The sequence below is a fragment of the Danio rerio genome, chromosome 2 (genome assembly GCF_049306965.1).
Source record: "Danio rerio strain Tuebingen ecotype United States chromosome 2, GRCz12tu, whole genome shotgun sequence".
In the NCBI taxonomy this organism is placed as follows: Eukaryota; Metazoa; Chordata; class Actinopteri; order Cypriniformes; family Danionidae; genus Danio; species Danio rerio.
This window is the reverse complement of record NC_133177.1, coordinates 38,390,782-38,409,603: the sequence shown is the minus strand read 5'-3', so window position 1 is coordinate 38,409,603 and position 18,822 is coordinate 38,390,782. Positions and strand designations below refer to the sequence as shown.

Below are 18,822 nucleotides of genomic sequence, written 5' to 3'. Positions count from 1 at the left end.
TTCCAAAAGATGCATTATTTAGAACAAGAGCCAGCTTGTCACTTTGCATTGTTGTAGCATTGGCAAGATTGTTGTCAACACGGGCAGCTTGAGATTGTTTGCCTGTCATATTTTTATAAGCTTTGAACAAAGCTGTCAGGCTTTAAGTTGCAATGCGGAGTGTAGCTTAGCTCTGATGTATAGACAAACCTGCCTAGTTATTAAGCAAGTCAGCAGTCTATAAGCAAAGGCCAGCTTCTGTGTGTTCTATTATACTGCATGAAATGATATGACTAATTAGTTAACTTCTGAGACTTGAGACATAGACTAATTAATTCATTCCAGTGATATAAGGCACATCTGGAAAAAAGGAGATTTGCCTGTTGAGTCGGTAAATTAAATATCTCAATGTACATCTAAAGCACTATTCCGTTCTAAGCCTTTAACATTATAATAATATGAAAGGTTCACTAGGCATTATTTATACAGGGTCTCTTTCACTAATGCATATGTATTTATCTGTTACATGAACTACTTACATTTTTTTTATTAGACTTTATATTTTAGATTCCATATACTATTTTTATTTTTAAAGGTGCAGTATGTAAGATTGACACCCAATGGTTAAACTAAGTATTGCACTCCTGTTTTAAAACACACCCAAGTGCAGGTTGCCAGATTGACAACACCAACAGGAGCAAGCCTGACTATTGAGCCTAAAGACTGTTTTAAGTCATGTTCTAAATAAAAGCAATCGTACGCGATGGAAGGAATATTTTCCATATTAAAAGAAGTTTTTGTTCTAACCAACTCCTGAAAGTTATACTTTACAAACGGCTTAAGTATCTTGCAGCTAAACAACATAAAACTGACATTGATCACTTCAGGTACACCTCATGTTCTTTATTCAGTGTTAAATGTTAATAATGCGAGATTGAATGGCATTTTACATGACATTTATTGCGAGACTATTGAAAGCAGCAGCAGATAGCTCACCTCAGATCTTGAAAATAAAATACATCATTTGAAATTGAACTTTAGAATTGTGACTGCACACATATGAGTGATTCAGCATGTGCATTTAATAATGTTAAAGAGGTTTAATTTGTATTAATTAATTATAAACCTTACCACTTTGCTGGATATTTATATTGTTTACTAATTAATAACCTCATGTGGATCTCTGAATCTGCGTCTCATGACAGAGTCTAGTACTGTCCATCGAAGGTCGCATTTTGGTTATGGACGCACACTATGAGAGCCTGTCTAACTGAATGAATGAAAAAAGGCAACTCGAGGTGCTGAAATATAATTGGCTAAACTGGCATTGGCAGGGTTAAAAAACCAAAACAAAGACAGCCAGTCCGGCACATAACGCACATTTTCAAAGCAGAATAACTGACTTTAGCATAGATTTTCAGATCAACAAGAATGTTTACTTGGCATGTTTCTTACATATCTGCAAACATATTATGGTCAAAAACTTACATTCAGTACCTTTAAATATTATATATCTGTGATTTGCAATATATTATGATTTATTCACCCTGTTTGTCTTTCTTTCTTCTGTTAAACACAAAAGAAGATACAGTGCTCAGCATATACACTGTAAGTACACCCCTCACAAATCTATCTTTTAAACTCATATAATTTTAATAGGAAGCTATGCAATATTATATTTGTGCATATACATTAGATTAGTCAGTACTGAAGGCAAATCTGGAGCTTATCTAACAAAACACTGTAACTTACGATAATGTTCCAAAAACTAGTACACCCAAATTCTTATGTAATAGAAAAATATTGAATACAAATTTTAAAAAAGAGAAAAAAATCAAGAGAAACAAAAAAAAAAAAAGATTTGTTTTTGGTAAAAATTTGTGGGTTGTAATTTTTTTTTCAACATTTAGCTTGAATTTAAATATATTATCTTTAAATTTCTAAATATGTTTGGAGACTAAAATAACTAAACTAAAACTAAACTAAAACAAATATTCATTTTCAAAATAAGGTGAACTCAATTATGCTGAGCATTGTATCTTGAAGTCTGGAAACTTGCAACTACCTGGCTTCCATAGTATTTGTTTTTCCTTCTGTGGAAATAAATGGTTACAGCTTTCTTTAAAATATCTTTCTTAGTATTCAATACAATAAAGAAACACATATCGATTGGAGTAAACAGTGAGTAAATTTTCCGTTTTGAGTAAACTATCCCGTTCAAAAGAGCTAAATGTTTTATTTTCATGAATAAAAGCCAATAGAAAAACTGGAGAAAAAAAAAAATAAATTTGGAAGGAATTTTACCAGACCTTTATAAAATTAAACAAATATCAATGTTTAAGTCAAACTCATACCTAATAAATCCAGTAAATTAGATTTTTCTCATTTATAAATGCACTTCCAAACATATATTATTGCTTAACTTTAACATTATTAAATACTATTTATCATCATGGACAGTATTACAGCAACGATTAAGCGAGTACGGTAAATTAAAGCACAAAATCGCAACATTTTGTCCATCTGGGCAGTGAAAATATCTAGTCATGTTTCTACTAGCCGGTTCACGTGAGTAAGAACATTAACTTTATCAAAAAATTGACATCAGACTATTACTGAACAAGACACATTTTACTCATAGCACTAGCTGCCTGTCACCGGCATGTGGTGCTGTTCAAATACAATGGCAGGTGAGCATCCCTGTCGATCACTGATTCCATTAGTAAAATTTCATTTCACTTCAGCGAGATGGTTGGCAGCCTCCCAGAGGACGGGCGAAACGCACAGGGTGAGAGATGGCACTCATCACATGGTAAATGATGTGCATCATTCCTCACACTGTCATCCATATTTCTATCAAATCAAAGTACTTTGACGAATGAGGCTGTGAGGAACGAAACACATTTTCCTAGGGTAAGTTAGAATACTGGTCTTTGCACAGGTATGATCAGTGTGTCTGAGTAATTGAGCGAGGACGGAAATACCTGTGAATACGGTAGTGGTGATGACCTTGCTCTCTTGGCTTCCTCTCACTGCGTTCAGCTTGATTTCATACTCTGTTGCTGGATGGAGGCTGGTTAGGGTATAGTTATTAATGTCGTTGTCAATCACCACACTGTCCATCCTTCCTGTGGAACAATTACAAACAGTAATGCTGACTTGTTAGTCAGATTTTTTTTTTATTAGACATACCTTAACTATACCCTAGTGAAAGTACCTTTAGATGATTGGTAAGACATTCTGTAGTAATCAAAGAGAGCGAGGGGTTGAATCCATGTTATGGTTACAGATTCTTCAGTGACATACAGCACAGTGATGTCTCTAGGAGGATCCATTCCTGCAGCATGAGAGAAAAGTGGACATGGGTGAGAAAATAAAGTTTATTTCTTAACACCGGTTAAAAGCCTGGCTCAAAAAACGGGCTGTTAAATAATAGTCAATTCATTTTGAATTATTTACAAATGTTGGAATCGGCTTTCGAATTTCAATGCCTCTGAATGGAGGAATCAATTATTTACCAGGTCTATTTCTCTAGAAAATGTCTTCTTTAGTAATGCTTCCTTAAGGGGATTTTTTGGTAGGTCTGTTTATAAATAAAAGTTAGAAAACGAGCATTGAGAATTAAGAACATTTGGTCACACTTTACAATTTTTTATTAGTTCATGTATTTACTAACATGAACTAAGCATGAACGATAGTTAAACATCATTTATTAATCATAGTTCAACTTTTACTAATGCCTAATCAAAATCCAAATTTATACATACATGAGTTAACACACAATGAGTTAACATGAATTAACAATGAACAACTGTACTTTCATCAACTAATGATAACTAACATGAACAAACACTGTGAAAAACCTGTAACGCATAAACATTTACTGATTCACCCTTATTTTAAAGTTTTACCAAAAACAGATTTTTTGAGATGTTGACAGTCATATCTATGTCCCATGTTGCTAAAAATGCTATGAGGACACATCTATTTCACAAAAAAGGGAAAATTGGTTGTTTTTGCGTTGTTTAGAGCAAATTCTTCTGGTTTAAAAAGAAGTTCTGAAGCAACATCACTGCGATGAGATCATTGTGTAAATTCCAACATGAAGATTGGAGCATATCTGTTCATTAATTCAAGAGAAAGACTTGGTTCAAACCAATCAGCACACTCTATTGTGAACGTCTTTATTAATATGCATGATACAGTATAGCTTCGAAGACAAAGTGAGATGTGAGATGAAATTACAGTGAGATGCCACATTGTGTTGACAACCGTAACTCAAACAAGTAGTAGAAGAATTGTTTAGAGACATGGGTCACTAACATGCAACAAAAATATGTTTTTAAGGAACATTTTTTGCCCGAGAGCTTTTTGAATTTGGAAATGGTGAAATCTGGATTTGCCACTCGCCACCTTTTGAATAAAGACACGGTTCTAGTTCATGTTGATTGACCTGTGTCTACGGATTTGGTAAGTGTGTGATCAGTGTTCTTTGTTTATGTTTATTCAGATGGCAAAATTTGTTAATATCGTCAGCAGTACTCTTTTATTTGTAGACATACCTTAGTCAAAATGATTTAGTTACTAAGTTTACAGTAATATCACTACAATATTATGGACTGAAAATCCACCACTATATATATATATATATATATATATATATATATATATATATATATATATATATATATATATTACTATATAAATATATTACTGACTCCAAACTGTATAGTTTTAATGTACAGTAACATCAGGAACATTGAGTGGTCATTATGATTAACTTATTATAAGACCAAAAGTCTCCAATAATGTGGTTAGTGACATAAAATAAGAATGAATAATTTCATTATGTGATCTCAAATTCTTGCTATAAAGCAACTACTGCATGTAAAAAAAAGTTAGGCTTCCTTTTGTTTTTCTGTTTAGATCTTAATATATTATATTATTGATTACAAATTATTGTTTTTTTTTATTATATGACGGATTTAATAGTAATAAATTGTTAATAGACATCATCTGCATTATATTAGTGTGCCTCCTGTGACTTGAAATCCATGAAATAGTGAATATATTTCATTTTTTTTCTTTCTCTCATGTCATTTATTTCCTCTTTTTATTTTTCAGCGGTCTCAAGAGTGCAGCAGGAGTTTTGAGTATGCTAGACACACGACACTCTTCGCTAGAACATTTGCATTGTTATTGTTCGCCACTGTCCAGCAGGGACACTTTCATGATTTGTTTATCTGTCCCAAAAGCTCTTAGCATCACAAAAGCAAAGGTTAGACAGCATCCGAGATCATTTAAACAGACTAACAGTGATTCTGGAGCGTTCATGCAATTGTGAAGGAAATCAACTGATTTACTCCTGCCATTACTGAAGTGGCCAGTCTTTAAAAGGAGTGGAAAGCCATTCACACCTCCCCATATTCATTAGACTAATGCATTCAATTCATAAACTATGGATGGCAATTCATAAACAGGTTGTCAACCTCATTTAAATGCTTTCAGGGTAAAATATTCCTCAGTAAATGAGTTGTGATTATTCATGTATGCATATCTTAATTTATTTTCCACTCAGCAGAGCAGTCAATAAATATATTTTCAGACTTTGAACAAAGAGCACCAAGAACAACTTTTCTTTCCCCAGCGCATTCCATCTGCATTTATTCGGTTTCATATTGTTGAGCATATGGTGACCTTCTTTTCACTTATGTTAATGTAAAGTAGCGCTAATGTGTGAAAATACAGCTTTATAAATAAAGCGGGAAACACATTTCTAGGCAAACAGGCTTTAGAGAACACAGTAGACAACAACAGGTGCAAATACTTCAAGTGCTCATGTACAAATCACATCATTATATTAATAATATCAAGCCGACTAAAAGCTGAAACTTTTTACTGAACTAATAGAGCTGCCGCGCAGGTGGTCCTCTGACGAGTTAATGTCGAAGTATAGAAATAGCTGTGAGACAATATCTCCTTTGGCAACTGTAAATATCACTTCACTGACAGAACGACTGAATTATTCTTGACACCTCCACATTCAGAGGGAAGTAATTAGGGGAGGATTACACACTGTTGAATTAATTAAGGCACAAAAGGGTGAAAAATCTGCTGTGCAGCTGTGTGCAGGAATCATAATGAATAAATCAAGCAGGTATGGGAGAAATCCTGTTCCATGCATGATCACAAATGACTCGAGATTTTTATAAAACAGACACTGATGTATGAACTTGGACTGATCATGGAACTGACTTGATTTGTTGATACTATACTGCTTTATAGCTTAAAATATCCTTCACCAGCAACAAGCAAACAACGGTGTAATCAAACTAAATAAAATGTAAAATAAAAGTTACATTTTAGGATAAAATAATAAAAATAAAATAAATATAATAAATAATAATAATAATAATAATAATAATAATAATAATAACAAATGGTTTCTCTAGTTAGCAGGGTCTGGATCCAGGGAAAATTCAATTCGGACTGACATCCATTTCATATTCAAGAACACTAATTATGTGTAAAAGATAAAAAATGTGGATTTACTACTTTGAGAGTAGTATGTTAAACTTTTTTTTTATTAATGGTCCGAAATTAAACCAAAGGCGATATGTTAATCAAGGCGAAAAAAAAAACAGTGTTGTCATGACATCCAGTCAGCTTATGATGTTTTCTGTAATCGAGCGATTACAGAAAGCATTCTGAGGGTGTAATTTACCAGAAAAGAAAAGTTTACGAAGAAAAGTTTTTAAATATAATTGGACAGAGAGGTATGCATTCCTTTTTTGCTTTAATCAAGAACAAACTGTTCTATTTGATTTGTAATGAGACAGGAATTGTGAAGTGCAAATATCAAACGCCAGACATGTGCCAGACAGTGCCATTTCTCACATTAGAATGAGAACATTGTTTTACACCATGCTACTTTTGACCTACCTATGGTTGTGTTATGTTCATAAAAATGACTGACACCTCTCATTTAGCCACTTTTGAACTTCTTATCAATTAACTTTAATTAAAAAAAAAATATTTTTCAAATGATTGATTTATGTGCATGTTCATTAAAAACAAGTTTTATAAAAAAAAATCCAGACCTTTGAAATTTCAGATTCGAAACTTTGAATTGAACCCCAAGCCATAGGGAAACCATTTTTGGATCAACAAATAACCTTCTTGTTAAAACTATGCAGAATATATAAAATTTTTTGTGAAATAAAAAGGTTCTATGGGTAGTAAAGGCTCTGTAAAAAAAAAAAAAAACAGCAATGCCAATAAAGATCATTTGAAGAGTTCACACTTAGCTGATAATTGACAATAAAGCGAGTTTGGCATGCTGTCCTGGAAGAGAGCCCTGAGCTCGTAAGATCCTCGAGCCCGGGGCTCCCTCCTTTTTGCAGGGCGAAAGGGAACTTTGAACTCAGGTAGATCTCGAGAACCCCTTTCCTGCTGCTTAAGAATTGCTATGAGGGTGAGCTGCTGGTGGAATTGACTATGGTGCTGATTTGGTTTAGTCAATTTACTTATATCTCATGTTTTGGACTGTGGGAGGAAACCGGAGGACCCGGGGAAAACCCACGCGAGCATGGGGAGAACATGAACTCCACACAGAAATGCCAACTGGCTGTGTAAAGACCCAAACTGGAGGCATTTTTGCTGTAAGGCAACAGTGCTAGCCAATGGGCCGCCGTGCTGCCCAATAGAGGAGAAAGAGGAGGAGAGGGGGGTGGAAGAGGGATTCTTCAAGATGAAGATGACTAAAGTAAGATGCTTTGGTTATTTATACTAAGTTAGAAATAGTCTGATTGGTGGATCATACATTAGCTTGACTCGGGCCAGCTGTGTCAATCATAAGCACGGGATCCTCTCAAAATTAGTTTATAAATAAACTTCACTTAATATTAAGAGAGTAGAAAGTGCCATACTTTTAAGAATGACTACTTTAGGCCCAGTCCCAGTTCTACCGCTTAGCGCTTCACCTTATGTTACCTTACGTTTTGCACGTTCACGTGAAGGTGTAGGGGTGTCCCAATTCTCTTTAGCTTGAAGGCATAGGGCTAAGGACTAGAGAGCCCCTGAAACGAAGATTTTACAAGACCACACTCGAAACCAAGGGGTACAAAAATTTTCCAGAATACACCAGTTACAACGGCAGCATGGCTGCACACGGAAGTCAGGAGATGCACAAATTAGTATTTTTTATCAATACTACAAATTTTTACATCAAACAAGCATATGTTTTAATACATTTATAACCGCGTTCATGTTGCGTCATGCTTTTTAAAAAAACTCTAAAATAAAAACTGCCAAATTTCGCTATCCATAAATCCATAATAATAACTCCTGTATAGCAGTCCCACAACATACTTTCACATCTGTCACTCAATGACACTCGAATACGCTGTCAGAAAAGTCTAGTGGCTTGGAATGACCTTTTTACAGTGTCTGATGAGTATAGATATGATGAACATAGATGAATATGGCCACGGTGTAAATGCGTTATGATTTTTTTGCCACATTATATCATTATGATAACATGATATATGCCTTCAGTTATTTCCTTAAGATAAATACCAAAACAATAATGCAACTGGAATAACTACAGCAGTTGGGATCGTCGATCCCATATGAAGCAAGAGATTGCAATGACACATGATGACGTGTGCAGGTTATGTAATACTGTCCCGTTTTTTTGTGGTAAAATTTGAAGCCCTTCCCCTTTACAATCTGTTTCAAGGGCCGAGGAGACAGGCTAGGGATAAAAAAAATAAATAAATAATTGGTATTGGGCCTTAGTCTCACCTTGTATGTTTTTCAATGGAAAAAAAAACTTGAATCAGATTATTCTGAAATGCTTCATTACAATTATGCATGAGATTTTCAATTTGCATGACATTCAGTAAAATGTGTTAAATGTGATAATCATATTTAGAGCCATGTTTGCACTCTGTGTAAAAGATGTGTAAAGTCAATTGAGAACATTTCATAAACATACTTAAAATATGCCATATGCACAGTACTTTTTAGAACATCACTATTACTAAATGAATAAATCGTGGGTCATAGATATTTGCATTTCTTCTCAAAAATGATGCATATCAATTATATATAGTTTTTTTAGTAAATGTCAAAATGCTTTGAAAAAAAGATTTTGTATAAAACATTGACAAACATTGATAGCACATTCCCAGCCTCAGATACATGTAAAATAATATCCAGACATTCATTAGTGTCAATACCTGTGTTGACTGAGCCTACAACTGGCTTTGAAGTCACATTGCCATGCATGGTGACCAATGTAACAGTGTAGCGCCTGGATGGCATTAGACCAGTGAGGGTGATTCTGGTTTTCGACCCATCAAGCGCAATCTCAGAATCCTCGCTGGAGTCCTGAGCGCTGTAGTTCAAGATGAATGCGTCAGCAGGTGGAGCCGGTGAACTCCACGCCACAGTCAATGAATCAGAGGAGACCTCAGAGAAGAAGAGCTGTGTGATTGGGCGGAACCCTGGAATTGAACCACAACAACTATATTACGGCAAGCTGGCTCCTGTGATTAAAGATCTCTCTGCCGATTGACTCGTCCTCTCAGGAAGGAAAACAGAAGAGTACAAGAATGAAGAGCAATAAGATGATCAGATGATATTTACAGAAGAGATGCAGCCAGACTGTAGATTATCAGGCACATGATGGAATTTGAAAAAGGAAGAGATGAGAATGATGATGAAGAATGATACAATCTTGATATTGCAGAAGTAAACGTGATGATGTGGCATGGGAAAGCAAGTGAGTGACAAAATGCATGAGGCAGATTGTGTGAAGAGTCATTTTTTGAGGTGGAAAATGTAATAAAGTGAAGCAGGAATTCCCAACAAGAGATTCATAAACACCCTGGGGGTTCTGGAAATTCTGCCAAAATATGACACTAAATTAAATGAAAAATGAGAAGCTACCTTATTTCAATGCATTAATTTATTGGATTAATTATAAAAATACTGAATTAAACACACCTCCCCAGCAGCATGTAAATGCTGTAAAAAGAGATTTATTTAAATTCATTTTCTTTTTAATCCCACTAGGGCTATTCAAATTGTAAGAACCATTTTCAAGTTGTGACTATAGCAAACACACCCAGCCTAAGCTCTAAATACAATACATTTATTATAAATAACTTAATTTTGCAAACAAAATTACAAAATAACATTGATGTTTTAACATCAGTCAATATAAAGAGTGTTATACTATTTATAATAATACATCTCATATTAATTTAAAACCTTTAAATACGGTTTGGTTTGTTTAAAGATGTCCACAAAGAAACCATCATTGCATATTATACAATTTTTTTTGTCTGCTTTAACGTAAGCTCCGCAGATGATATTTGTTTGATCAACTAAGACATTTAGGGCCCATCATACACCCAGCACAATAAGGCGCAAGATGTGTTTGCCGCGATGTGTTGCTATTTTCAGACCAGCGCAACCTTAGTTTTCTTAAATCTGTTTAAATAGCAAATTTATTTGTGCCACTTTGTGGACTTAGGGGTGTGCTGGTCTAAAAAAGAGGTGTGTTAATGCGCATTGCAGGCGCGTTGCTATTTTGAGATATTTAAAATAGACTGTGCAATAGACCAGCTAAAAGCTGATTTTAACTAAAGCGCAGAGCATGTTAGTTGTGTGCCTTAAACGCCTACACATTGATTAATATACACAGGATGTACAACAATGCACAAATATCTTTACAAAGGAAAAAGAATTAAAGAATTAAAATATTACAAAAATTATATATAATATAATATTATAGCTCATTTATTTGTTTGCTGGAAATTAGAACTGAATTTAGAAATAGTTTTGAAACAAATCTTTGTACTTAACAAACTAAATTAAATAGGCTAATGGATATCTTTAGTGGAATATACAACATTGTTTTCTTATCCATGAAAGAGAAAAAGAAAGAGAAAGTAAAGAGGCTGATTGGAGGAGGCTTGTTCTGTATCCTCACACTGCAGAATCTCTGCTTAACTGTTTTCTCGCTAGTGAAGCATTAAGTTTTTCCACTTACAAAGTTTGCCATGTGAATAGATACTGATTGATTTATTCTCGAAACCAACTTATAACTTTTTAAATTAAGATAAGAGAAAAATTAAGAGAATAAGCACAACCCTGTTAAACTATGATCGCGGCGCAAACCGTATTTTTCCATCTTTTAAATAGCAAAAGTGGATTAGGACATGCTTTTAATGCTTTTATGCCATGTGCCTAGATTGTTAAATTAGAGCCCTTAGACTTTTCAGAACTAATTTATCTTCTTTTTTGGAAATAACTTGTAAATGTTATTAATATTGAAAAAAAAAAAAAAAAAAAAAAAAAATATATATATATATATATATATATATATATATATATATATATATATATATAATTTGTTTGTTTATCAAATTGTACTTTTAATTATATGATTTTGTTTGCTTAGGGTTTAGACTGTAGAAAGTGTTTCATGTAACGTGAGCTGCTTGTTTGTTTGTTCGTATTGTTTAGCTCTATGTTTGTTATGATGTGATGTACTCTGATTTATGTACTCCTTAGGGGCGCCCTCAGAAATGAGATGGTTCATCTCAAGGGGCTATCCCATTTAATAAATTTAAATATAAAAATGTAGTTTTTTGCAATATCTGACTTAACATGAAAAATAATATAGCTAATACTATTACTAAAACATTTAAAGCATTTATCAAAGTTAGATACTGTATTATAATACTCCTCTGATCAAAACAATGAATTAAAATAGATTCATTTATGAAGGCTGGGTTTGAGTTAACCATTACCATGTTCATTAAATAGGCTATAAACATGCCTTAAATTAACCTAAGATGTGTGGATAAAAACATTTACAAAATGAATTGACTAGGATGTAGATTTTAGGTCAGTGGCAGGCTTATTAATATCATACATAATAAAAATAAATTAGAATTCTATTTGAAAATTTAATATAGCATCTTTGTAATAAAGCTATCAATAAATTACATGACCGTATCAGCAGATTTCAAGCAAATAATGGAAAGTGAATGAAGAAAAGTGGAAAATGGTGATGAAAGATGATAAAATCTTATTTTTGTAGGCATGTCATGCAAAAGCAGGTGAGTGATAACCACAAAGACAAGATATTGCATAAAACCGCATAAGGAAAATGAGCAAAATCATTAAATCCGTTCAATGGGCTGTTAAATGGGTTTCGAACCACTGAAGTAAAGTACAGAAGGGTGGCTGAATTTTGATGATTGGAAGTGACTAGAAATGAAAACACTGAAACAAAAGTCTCAAATGCACAGCAAACTGCAACACTCAGGCAATTATCAGAGAGATTAACAAGAGATTTTTGCCCAAAATTGACGTGATGTGTCATGAGGCGGTGATGAGGCAATGCTTTGGACACTTGGCAGTTGATTGCTGTACTTGAGTTCCCAAAAGATCAAATTACCTGTGAAGGCATCGATAGTGGCCGCCGTGCTCTGCTGCCTGCCTCGTTGCGCTGCCACAGTGATTGTGTATTTGGTGCCCGGCTCTAGGCTTGTCAGTGTGGTGGTGGTGACGTCTTTAGGCACAGTGAGCTCAGTTGTGACTCCACTGGATGATGTGTAAGTCACCCTATAGTGATCAATAGGCCCCTGCACTGTGCCCCATAAAAGGGTGATGGTGTTGTCGGTGGAGGCTGTAACAGTCAAATCTAATGGGACGTCCAGACCTGAAGAACAGAGAACGTTGAGGCATGCATACAGTTAAATAACAAATAAATATAAATAAATCAGTTCTGGCTAAAATATTTTTACGTATAAGCTAAGTATAGTTTGTTACTTTGAGGCTCAATAAAATATATTTTTAAAATGAACAAAACATTTATTTTAACTTTCATAGGCAAAATGTATTTTTAAGTCAAGTATATATAAGTAAAAAAAATGTAGATGGAGCTCTAAATTATATCATATAATTATGTATTATACAATGAAATATATTCAAATATATCCTATGCACAGTACAAATTATGTAGTAAAACAAATATAGCTGTCACTTTTTGTCTGTTACAGTAGCAGACAAGAAATTCAACTCTAAAAACTGTTGACACAGTCTACATTGTAAAAAGCACAATAAAATAAAGATGAATTGAATTAAATTCAATTTCAATGTTTGAAATGGGAATATCCATTCTCATGAACTTTTTGCCATCACAAAAATTGTAAATCAATTCTACTGGCAAACAAACTGCGCATGTAGGCAGCAGAAACTCAAACTCCATGTTATTAAAAGTAAAGTTACTTTACGGTGATCAGGCAACCATAAACCCATAATCATACCTGTTCTGGCATTCATCGTTGCTGGGGTGCTTTGGTTGGCACCAAGTACAGCTGAAATTCCTATTCCATACTCAGTGCCAGGCATTAGTTCTAAAGAAGAGAGCAATAAATAGATTATTAACCAGAAATTTATTTTTGCATATGAGCAATATGTTTGTTGACATTTAAATAACATAACGCCTTGATAAAAATAGGTTTGTGGGCGTTTAAAATGAGCTCACAAAGAAATCCAACACATCAGGAGCAACAGTCTGAACTTCTTTATACTGTCTGAGGTGAAAATTTCTTTTCAGTTGCATTTCTTTTTTCAGGAAAAAAGAAACATTACCATGGCAGCGAACTTAAAAGAGAAACAGAAGGAATGAACTTAGATTAAAAAATACAAATTCAAGTCTGCATGAACTAGAAGCTTTTTTTATATCGTGATGCAGTTCATAGAGAAATAGAATATTAAATGAGAAAACAGTGGGCGTGGCTTATTTTTCTACCGCGAGCTGATTGGATGTAGTAAAGGTAAGCATTTTATTCAGAAAAATCAGGAAAAGGGTTTTATGCAAGATATTTTAACCTAATAGACACTTCCTCCTCACCATTTCTGTTTGTTATTATAGTGCTGTCAAAACCTACAGTTGGAGGGGCATGGCTAACATACTTATACAATACATGCCCAACACCTCAGACAGACAATCTCAGAATTTAACTGAAAATAAACAGGTTGTGCAGTTTCAGATTTCAATTTTAGATTACACGGCAGACTATTTTTAATGACATGAACTGATGATTTTTTCACAAAAAAACTAGCAATGTGAGCTAACATAATCGATATGGTTGGTTTTGATTTCATGTGTACTTTAAAATGTCCACAAAGTCAAAATGGCTTATATTAATTGTAAACAACTTTTTGCTATGTAAGTAGGGATACCAATGAATAATAAACAGATTATGTTGATTATGTTAATCACAAATCTTGTTTTGGGAAAAAAATAACAATAAAATAAATACTTAAAATTTTAAACTTATAAATATTATAGTTAATATGAATGGGTGATAAATGGCAATTTTATATAAAGTCAATATATTATTCTACAAAATGAACTGGGTACAAAGTAATTACTTTTTTAGTTCTGTGCTTGTCTACACTAAATATTTTTAATAATTTCTGCATAGTATTAAATCAGTAAAAATACATAGCATTTTATCAGTATAATAAATAGAAATTGCACTGTAAATTAAACTGAAAAGACTTGCGTTTACCATTGAGAGTAGTTTTAGTGCTTGGACCATCATTGCGTGGGACAATGACTTTGTCATACTGATCACCGGCAAGTGTGCTATAGACCACACTGTAACCCTCAACATCAGCCTCACTATTGTCCCATTCCAGCTCCAGGCTAATAGAAGTTTTTGACAGCACTCTCAGGTTCTTCGGCGCATCGATTTCTGCAAAATATGACAATCTATAACATGTCTCTCATTGTGACATAATGGATATCATGCAATAATCATGGTGCATTTCAGGAATCGAACAAAAGTTTGCTTCTATGAAATGTACTTTAATTAAATAAAAAAGTAGAAAGATTCTTGAATGTAAAGATCACCTGTTGTGAATTCTGTTGAAATAACTCCACTCTCAGTGCCATTGCGGACTCCACTGACTGATACTTCATATGTAGATCCCGGCCTCAGGACTTGGAGTGAGTACTGGCTCAGAGTAGGCTGAAGGCGAAAGGTGGTTTTTGGCCCTTCTACCCCTACCAGCCCATAACGCAGTATAATCTGGTCCACTTTAGCCTTGGGTGGGCTCCACTCCACAAACGCAACCGTGTCTGAGATGTCTCGCACAATAAGCTGTATTGGCCCATCAATCACTTGAGAAAAACAAACAAACAAAAAAAACATAAGACAGCATCAGTGATGTGAAAAAAGTACACTCCAGTATGCTTGAAAGGTTTTCAGCCATGATTCTGTGGACCCCTGTGGTGCTTTTATGGATACCCAGGGGTCCACAGACTCATGGCTGAAAACCCATCCTGACATGTAAAGTTTAAGTAAGGAATAATAATCCAATAATAGCAGAACTGCTTGTTTAGTTACTGAAAGAAGATTACATTTACCACTTTGCTACTGAAAAGGGTTTCATTTATTTGTTTTTTTCTTTTTCGTTTATTTATTTATTTATTCTAAATGTTTTACTGTGCGTGTGTGTGACTTCACGTTAGTCAGTGCAATTTAAAAGAGGAAAATAAATCATTTGCTATTTTGTGCTTATTGTTTATTACATTTGTATGTTCGATCAAAGTCTTAATAACTGTTTTACTCTATAAAGACCTTTGAAATCACTGATGCTTGTCAACCAACTAGAATCAAGCTTTCAACACTTTTGTAGTATACATATAAAACATTTCAAGATCTAATAAATATAATATATCTAATAATATAATACCTTACATCTATGGATACTCCTGGGATTTTTAATGACCACAGAGAGTCAGGACCTTAGTTTAACGTCTTAGTTAGAGTCCCCTTCACTATACTGGGGTGTTAGGATCCACAGAGACCGCAGGTTATGCACCCCCTGTTGGCCTCACTAACACCACTTCTGGCAGCAACCTCGCTTTCCCATGTGGTGTTCAATCCAGGTACTGACCGGATGCAACACTGCTTAGCTTCAGAGGGCGACCATGTGAGATGTGCAGAGAGCTAGCTGACGGCTGATTAATAATTTTTAATAATATGTTACGTTCGCTTGCAAAAAGTACTTTGGGTATATGTTTGTGCGCTTGTTTGTATGTGGGTGTGGCGTTTTACCCATGTGAAACAGGTACACAGGATTGGAGGATTCGCATTTTGTGCTGGTGATGTTGGACGTTGCAAGGACTAGTCTGAGAGACTGTGTTTTCATTTTGCTTGTGATTTATTGCTCTTATCTAAATCTTTTGAGATTGAAAATTGCAATGTGTTTGCATGTGAACTTGTCCAGCTAACTGATACCTGTTTGAGTGATTTCTCAGAGAGGGTGCAGAAATGAGCAAGCCACGTGATACACATATACAACACAGAGATTCATTTTTGTATTATTTCACTAGGTTCCGGAGAGTGTGCTGTTTTGTGTATGTTTTGTTTATTTAGTTAGAGTAGTTTAGATAAGACGTTTGGTACGTTAAAGATGTTTCTTTTCATACTTTTCTGTTGATAGTTAGTATAGTTTGTTTAATACAGTTATTGTGTTTTGTTATATTTCTTTCTTTGATTTACGCACCTCTAACTACCTCCTCTTCAACAGATAATTTATCATTTATTTATTGTAAACATTTTTCTTTCAATGTACAATATATTTTCAATGGTTTCACTGAAAGTATGGGCAATTAATAATCAATTGCAGTGATATTTAGTTTTCAGTCGTTTTTTCTCCATCCATTTGTCACACACACACACACACACACACACACACACACACACACACACACACACACACACACACACACACACACACACACACACACACACACACACACACACACACACACACACACACACACACACACACACACACACACACACACACACACACACACACACACACACACACTAAACTATTATATGTCAGAAACCCTTAGTTTAATATTAACATCTAAAAGTATGTAACAATACATCTACTATATTTATATCTTATAATATAAATGCAGTTACCAATGAAGAAAAACACTAAAGCACTACAAATGTTGCACAATTGGAGGCACTTGAGTCCGAGTTTTAAAAACCCTTCTCTAACATGGTAGTTTTGTTATCAGCAAATTGTGCCCAGGGTGTTTAGTTGATGATTTGAGTAATAGAAATAGAAAAAATAGAGAACATGACAGTGTAGATGATTAAATTCTGTGATGATTGATGCACATACAAAATCCCTTTCTGTACAATTAGATACAAGCTAATTTGTTCACACTTTCCCCTCAATACAACAACCAAACCCTGAGCTACAGTATAAAACAGAATGCATTGTCAACATGTCCACAAAAAGGACTTTTTATTTTGCTAAATTTACCTTTGTCACATCATTAGAATACCACCAAGGTAACGATGCAAGGTCAAAAAGTGGTGGAAAAACTTGTTTTCAAAAAAAGGGGAAGCTCAAAGTTGTAGGACTGTGCAGAACCTGATAACGCTGAATTTGCAAGTTAAGCTTGAACTTTAAATATACTGAACTGTGACTGCGCCTGAGATTTAAAGGTGAGGTGTGTAATTTATGTGTCACAAAAAGTACCAATGAAATTGCAAAAATAACAGTCTTTTTTTTTTTTTTTCAAACAACTTTCCAGAAACTGCATCTTCTGCCCTGCCTGTATCTATAACAGCTGCTTGGCAAAAATATACTATAATATATTGTACTATACTAAAACTCACAATATACTGGAAAAAGTGCTACCTTCCAAAGCAAGATTTTTCCATACAACCAAATAGGAATCGGTCTTGGATACCTGAAATAGGTGCCAGAGGGTCCAATGAGCAGGCTTTTCTTGAACTTCAAGTACAGTAAATGAGAAAATATTCGCCAGTTATTGACAGCAGGCATTCCGACAGCAAAGCCCAGACTCAAGAGACTGATTCAAGTGGTCGTGCTGAGTCTCCCACAGGATCTTTTAATAAGACGCTAACTGGTTGTGTGAATAATTAACCTCCTCCTTTATAAAGGGCAACCTGACCATCTGCCTCAGAAACAGGTATTGTGAATGAAGATGGTGTTTTGACCTCGGAAGTTCAGCTCATCTCCATCCTTGTCCTCATTCTGCTGTGATATGTAAAAAAAAAAGGCTACTAATTGGACCAGGTGACACTGCGGCGAATCCCACATTTCCCATTTCAAGGATGAGCCCAAAACATACACCGAGCATGGTGCAATTGTGTCTCTCTTAAGGGTATTACAGCTACATAATGTGACCCGTTAATCAAACATGAAAGTTCAGGAGGAAGCTCGAGTAAATGAGGAAATTATGTCACGGCAGGTTCAAGGGAATATTTACCTTAAGTTCTCCACTCAGCCTATTCAATCCACAAGGGCGACTGCTTGGTCTTATTCAAGGCACAGCAGCATGGTCTCATTTTAAATCTAGTCACACCAGAAACCAGGCGGGAGATTACTGTTTATTTTTTTCTCCTGAAAATGTTGAATTTTAGCGCTTAAGCATAATTACCGTGAGACAACTTGCAAACTCACAAGGCGGCGAGGCCGTGCTTAGCGAAAAGCTCCTCTTCCCGGGCTTTCTCCGGGGATAGATAAATCTTTGCACACATAAATAATTAAGTGACATCAAATTTGTCTTTCTTTATCCAATAAGGTATCCACAGTGGATGCGTGAAATATTAATGGACTCGAATGCATAATTAATGCCTCTTTAATTATGCTCAGCAGTGAGGCCCGTAGAAATTAATGGCGATTTCACAGCAGACATGCAATTTCAATTGTCCACGAAAAGTTCAATTGAATCTAATCCTCCTG

General features: G+C 34.7%; 1 protein-coding gene across 10 annotated transcripts in view; it reads right to left on the bottom strand.

Moving 5' to 3' along the window:
- tnr (tenascin R (restrictin, janusin)) overlaps nt 1–18,822 on the bottom strand; it is a 238,342-nt gene that overhangs the window by 45,022 nt on the left and 174,498 nt on the right. For 6 of the 10 annotated variants that reach the window (XR_012385660.1, NM_194383.1, XM_073913256.1 and 3 more), the window contains 7 exon segments: nt 14,927–15,196; nt 14,583–14,768; nt 13,329–13,418; nt 12,458–12,721; nt 9,222–9,488; nt 3,197–3,316; nt 2,964–3,107 (listed from right to left, as the gene is read on the bottom strand). Coding sequence is in view for 8 of the 10 variants with exons in the window: in NM_194383.1 (NP_919364.1) it covers nt 2,964–3,107; nt 3,197–3,316; nt 9,222–9,488; nt 12,458–12,721; nt 13,329–13,418; nt 14,583–14,768; nt 14,927–15,196 (1,341 nt within the window). In the remaining 2 variants the exon portion in view is untranslated. 10 annotated transcript variants of the gene reach the window in all.